This window comes from Neodiprion fabricii, chromosome 5 (genome assembly GCF_021155785.1).
Source record: "Neodiprion fabricii isolate iyNeoFabr1 chromosome 5, iyNeoFabr1.1, whole genome shotgun sequence".
Classification (NCBI taxonomy): domain Eukaryota; kingdom Metazoa; phylum Arthropoda; class Insecta; order Hymenoptera; family Diprionidae; genus Neodiprion; species Neodiprion fabricii.
In genome coordinates this window covers 32,155,923-32,161,922 of record NC_060243.1, presented here as the reverse complement: position 1 = coordinate 32,161,922, position 6,000 = coordinate 32,155,923, and the positions used below count along the sequence as shown (strand labels likewise).

Here is a 6,000-nt window from a genome sequence, read left to right as displayed (position 1 = left end):
GAATAATATTGATGTTCAAGACAATAAAAAATGCAATACAGTGAGCGAACATTATATAAGAAGTCCGGCTTCTATAATAGAAAAAAAAATGCGATATATTGCATTAAGCAGAATATGAATAACGTTGATATGAGATAGTTTTCATTGTAGTTTGGAAGCACATTCCAAGTTTTGGTCAGAGTACAGGTGTAATGCACCTCTGCAACATACTCAATGTGTACTGTTGTAATAATATTATTTTACGCAACCTGAAATAATATCAATAATACCTACATAAATGTTTACGTTTTCTGTTCGTATCTACGCAGATGTTGATTCCACGATGCTACAAATACCGTTTTTGCAATCCTCGGAGTCCATATATGTAGTCTGAAAAGGATTGTTTAAATCGATTCTGAGAGGAAGTTTTCCTCTCGAAAAAAAAGGGTAACCCGTCTCAATTTTTCCGGTTGAAGTGTGGCCAAATCTTAAAAATATTTCAATCAATTGTTTGATGCATTATAGTGACGCAATTTAGCCAGAGGATTCGATTACGCGCAGTTCGAATGCGCTGCGAGCAACGGATCAGAAACGACAGTCGTAAAACGAGAAATATTCTCCGTATTTCGCTAGCTGTTGACTCCACGATTTCCTAGATGCGTGCTTTGGCTTCCTCGAAGTTCAATTTGCGTTCAAATTGATTCCGAAATGAAATATTTTTGGGAGGAAAAATCACAAAAAAGTAACGACACCAATCACTTATGTATTTCCAGTATCCTAGTATCTTCAGTCGGTAAGGCAGCGGCGATGCGTATCATTGAATTCCATCTTTATCCACGTCACCGCCAACGTAGAGAATGTTCGGTGTCACCATCTAGTGTGAAAACGTGAAACGTGGGAACACGAACAAAGCGTCGAGTATTTTATTCTACGTACAGTCTACGCGGGCCACGTCAGGCTGAAGAGTTAGGTGCACTTGAATCAATGTAGTAGTGTCGCCAGACGTGTGGATTCTAGAAATCCCGACATAACCTCACTTACTTACTGCTAGTTTATATATACACCGAAAGAAACTGGCACGGAGTTTGGTTATTTTTCGTCGTCAAGTTGCCAATGCGTTGTGTTGTCTTATGGTATACTGATCCCTCGCTGGATCAGCTCGAAGATTGTTACCGACCAATCATTTCCATACTGAAAATTATTTTGTGATAAATCACACAGGGTTATGACCGAAATTCCGACATACTTTATCACCATGCAATTTATCATGTGAATATGACCTAATACGTGACAAATCACATAATAAATCACAAAATAATTTTCAGTAGGTCTTTATCGTTCGTTCCACATCGCGACATAAAAAATTGCATCAATTTCAAACTTTCAGAATACATCCACACAACGAACAAGCCCAAGATAATGAGTACCTTAACCTCGATCTCAAGCAAGACCTTTCTGAAAGCGAGTCAGAAAGGTAATATAACAAAGTTAAAAGAGCTCGCCTCTACAAACGACATTAAAGACTGGACGGTATATCGTCACGAAGCATCAGGAGATACGGCTCTGCACTTGGCGGCACGCGAAGGTCGTTTAGAGGTGGTGAAATATCTGTGCGAAACATGGAAGGAGCCACCCTTCAGAACGGAAGTGGCGAACAAAGATATGAAAAGACCGGTGCACGACGCAGCTCAATCCGCGAAACTCGACGTCCTCGAGTATCTTCTTGGTCAAGGTTCGCTCGTTGGTGAAAAATGAACGTGTATACAATGTAGCCCTTACAATTTTAATGTTAACACTGCCTCGTCACGAAAGGAAACCCCTACACTGCGCCGTTCTCATCCATCTTATCTCTACCGCACCCAAGGTGCCGCCGTGGATCCCTTGAAACGTGCAGACTGGACCCCCCTGATGTTAGCCTGCACCAAAGACGGAGAGGAAGCAGCGAGTTGCGTGAAAGCTCTGCTTCGACACGGCGCGGCTTCCGAATTGCAGAACAAAGACGGCTGGACGCCGCTGATGGTGGCTTGTAGGACTGGAAACGTCGACGTGGTTAAATGCCTGATGACACGCTCGTCTCGCAGTGTATACATGAGGAGTAAAAACGGTCGAAGCCCTTTGCACGTGGCTGGTAAAATACCGAGCAGATCAGTTATTTCAATTCGAATAGGAGAAATCGTTGGTATTCTCATCTAACGTATCAGGAAATACCATCTTGTGATAGAAATCAGGCAACTACAAGGACTTCATTTGTCATTAAAATTTGTTTCTTGTCGAATGTTTTGATCCCCAACACTTTATGGGGGGGGGGGGGGCGGGTTTACAGCTTGAATGATTTAAAATGATACCTACTTTTAGGATATTTGTTTAAAGAAAATAAAAACACTTGGAGCAATTTGAGTATTAGGGATTTATTATTTATAGTTTCAAGAATATTTTAGAATATTATCGTTGCAAATAATAACAAAATGGCGGCATGGCGTAGCGAACGACCACGTTTTCAATCCGGTGGTACAGATTCTTGGATCGATTTTTATCCGATCGACTTGAAATTTGTACACAGTCCTTGAAAATTTGTATCGATTTGAGCTCGTGGCTAAATTTTCGCATTTCGATCCCTAAATTTTGTTATAACAATGTTCGTAACAATTTTTTGGTCGGTAGATGAAATTTTTTTTCATAATCGTGCGTATTAGAAATTTTTTTTTTCTTCATCATTTGGGCAACAAGCTCGAACCAAAAAAGGGTGTTTTTAACTCTAAAAATTTTGTTATTAATTTCGATGAAAAAAGTTCCAAAATGTTTTTGAAACTATAAATAATAAACTCCTCAAATTCAAGTTGGTCCAAGTGTTTTCAATTCTTTAAAAAAAAAAACTACGTATGATTTTAGACCGTTCAAATTGTACTCCCTCCCTCCGTTTAATTTGACAAAATAGGAGCCTGATGACTGAAACGCAAGCTACCGTATCTTACAATTAATATTTACATAATTTGACTACACGGTGCCATATTGGCCATACATTGGGACCTTTCGTTTTACAGCGTTTCACGGCTATCGGAGTGTGATTGATTTGATTTTATCCGAAGATTCGGATTTGATAAATTGGCAGGATTCGTCCGGATCAACCCCGCTTTTGGAGTCCGTAAAGAGCGGTGATTTACCAACGTTTCAACGTTTGATAGATTCGAAAGCTAACTTGAACGCGGTAGACAATGTGGGGCAAAATGTTTTACACATTGCCGCACAGTGCGGTAACACAGAGATCATTGAATACATATTAAATCGTAAATTGATCGACGTCGAATCTCCAACTCTCCATGGCATAACACCTTTGATGTTCGCTGAGAAGAACAAACAGCTCAAAGCGATCAAAATCTTATCATCTTTTCAAACTCGATAGATTTTCATCCGTGTGTTGCGTGATAATCTGAAAATCCTTTGATGTAATTCTTGATCTATCTAGTAAAATATATTGTAATATATTATCGTCAATAAATTATATTCGAATATACAGATTTGTCAATTTTTTTGTTTTTTTTTTACAGTCACCGGAAAAAGATGACACCCTTTATATTTACATTGAATAAGAATAAACTCCATGTAATAAAATACCTATACAGGAAATCAGTATAGGAAAAAATTGTTCTTAGCAGTGCCATAGTCGAAATTATATTCAGATCGGTACACATTTATTAATTTTTTTTCTGATTTTTCATTTTTTTTTTTGTTTTTTTTTGGGGGGGGGGGGGGGGGGGGATTTTGTGTTTTTTCCCTTTATCATCAGACAGTATTCAGAGAAGCGTACAAAAATTAACAGATTCACGATTTAAAAATATCGGGTCTTACATTTAATGTATTTCGTGTTACATTTCACGCATTTTTAACGGTCAAAGATATAGCGAAACGATTGGAGAAAATATCACATGATCGGAGCGAAAAATTGCCGACGAGTAGACATCGAAAGTCGAAAACAATCGACTGATGTGATTTGAAGCGAATTAAAAACGCATATTTATTTATTGCGAAATTGACCGTTGAGTGGATGAAAAATAAAGAACCAGATTTGAATTCGTATACGAAAAATGCGTAGTAACGAAAAAAAAAAAAAAAAAAAATTAAGTAAAACAATGATCAAAGGGTGGAGAAACAAGAGAAAAAAATTCACTCGTCGGGCAACTTTGATGCAAAATAAGAAATTTTTTTTTTTTTTTCATGTCAACAAAATGAACATGGAATTAAAGAATATAACGTAACGTATGTATTCTGATGAACTGGTAAGTACGGTTAACGGCAGGAGGGGACATATACATATCGTTAAGTTTGTTTGTTTGTTTTTTTTTTCTGTTTTTTTTTTTTTTTTTTTTTCTTGAATAAAACTTGATTTGGAGAAATATATAGTATATAGGTATATACAATATATATATATATATACATAAATCTCACTTTCTCGTATAGTATATGACTAACTAACTACAGGTAAAACATGCATGATCGTTTTTTTTTCTTTTTTTTTTTTTATAAATTGTTTTATCCGTCTTGTTGTACGTACGTTGCACATTTAACTGAAGGTGTTCATCGAATCTTATCTCTTGTCGACGATTTGATAAAATTCATCCTCTGTTTTTCCCCTACATACCGTTAGTGAAGAATCATTACAAGTATAAATATCGAATAGTTACTTCAGTGTCGTTATTATTATTATTATTATTATTATTATTATTTTCGTCCAACTTTTCTTTCTTTTCTCTTCTTTTATTTTCGTTTTCGTTTTGTCTGTTCTCATTTTCAATGTATATTACCTTTCCACTTAAATATTTACATATATACCGCTATTAAAGACTTAAGATTTAATTTTATTATTACATCGTACTCGTCGTCGAATAAACGATCTCTTTAACTTTCGCTCTCTCTCTCTCTCTCTCTCTCCCTCTCACACACACACACAGCCACACACTCGCTCTTTCGCTTTCGTTATTATTTTACCATATAGATATACATGTCACGTATGTACCGTATGCATACATATATAATATGATAATAGAATGTAATATATCACCTTCGTGATTCATTTAATTTTCACATCATTTTATTCATTTATTGTTTCGAGTTTCCATCTCATATTTTTCATTTACATATTACAAGTATTCAACATGTACAAAGCACTATTTACATTATTTACAACGTTCGAAAAAAGAATTCCTCAGTCACTTATCATTGTCTCTTATCATTTCTTTATCTCGATCTTTTTTTTTTTTCTTATTTTTTTTTTTTTCACCCTTCTAATTATAACATCAATGTAACATAATAGATTTAATATTAACCGTTAGAATAACATAATGAACGAGTGAAATGCGATGCTCAAAATTAATAATCAATTCTTATCCGACAAACTATAGATATCGTTTGGACAGATATTCGTCACGAGTACAGGTCCAATTAAATAGATGGTATACACATGTCGATTTAACATTATTTAACACAGTTTCAGGTTGGCAGAAAGGAAATTAACAAAATCATTTCAATAGGAGTATTAATGTAGGAAAAAAAAAAAAAAAAAAACACCATACAAACGATATATGAAACGTATGAAATTTTTTGTAAAACGACTTGTTTTCTCAATCAGTAAAATGCTTGTCTCAGTTTTTTTCTTTTTTTCGTTCCCCCTCGTAGCTATACACGATCCAATTATCAAGTTAGCTAAACGTCAACAGAGTAAAAATAAAATAAAAATCAATAAATAAAAAAAGAATAATTTCAAAGGCATTTACAGATCAAAATTAAAAGCACGTTTTAAAGATTTTCTAACAAGTAGCGTAACTTTGATCTTACGTTTCAATCGTACTAAATGTTTTACAAATAAACGAACCGATACGAATACCAATTGTAATAACAATATTTTATACTTGTGAATATTATTTTCAAGGAATCCGGGAGGATTACATTTATACATTTAATACAGTATTATTAGAGGTTATTTTCATTCTTTTGCAAACGTAGTAATACAATATTCACTACGATAGA

At 34.9% G+C, this 6,000-nt stretch overlaps 1 protein-coding gene across 1 annotated transcript; it reads left to right on the top strand.

Moving 5' to 3' along the window:
* Positions 1 to 1,374: 1,374 nt before the first annotated feature.
* LOC124182763 (ankyrin repeat domain-containing protein 16-like) lies at positions 1,375 to 3,490 on the top strand. The gene is made up of 3 exons (XM_046570416.1): positions 1,375 to 1,711; positions 1,844 to 2,107; positions 3,021 to 3,490. Exons 1-3 carry the CDS (start codon positions 1,399 to 1,401, stop codon positions 3,377 to 3,379), a joined length of 936 nt encoding a protein of 311 aa, XP_046426372.1. The 5' UTR covers positions 1,375 to 1,398; the 3' UTR covers positions 3,380 to 3,490.
* The last annotated feature ends 2,510 nt before the right edge of the window (positions 3,491 to 6,000 follow it).

Coding starts and splice junctions, on each gene's coding strand:
- LOC124182763 (XM_046570416.1), top strand. CDS start 1,399: ATGAGTACCTTAACCTCGATCTCAAGCAAGACCTTTCTGAAAGCGAGT. Junction 1,712..1,843: donor CGAGTATCTTCTTGGTCAAG/GTTCGCTCGTTG, acceptor ACCGCACCCAAG/GTGCCGCCGTGGATCCCTTG. Junction 2,108..3,020: donor AAGCCCTTTGCACGTGGCTG/GTAAAATACCGA, acceptor TTCGTTTTACAG/CGTTTCACGGCTATCGGAGT.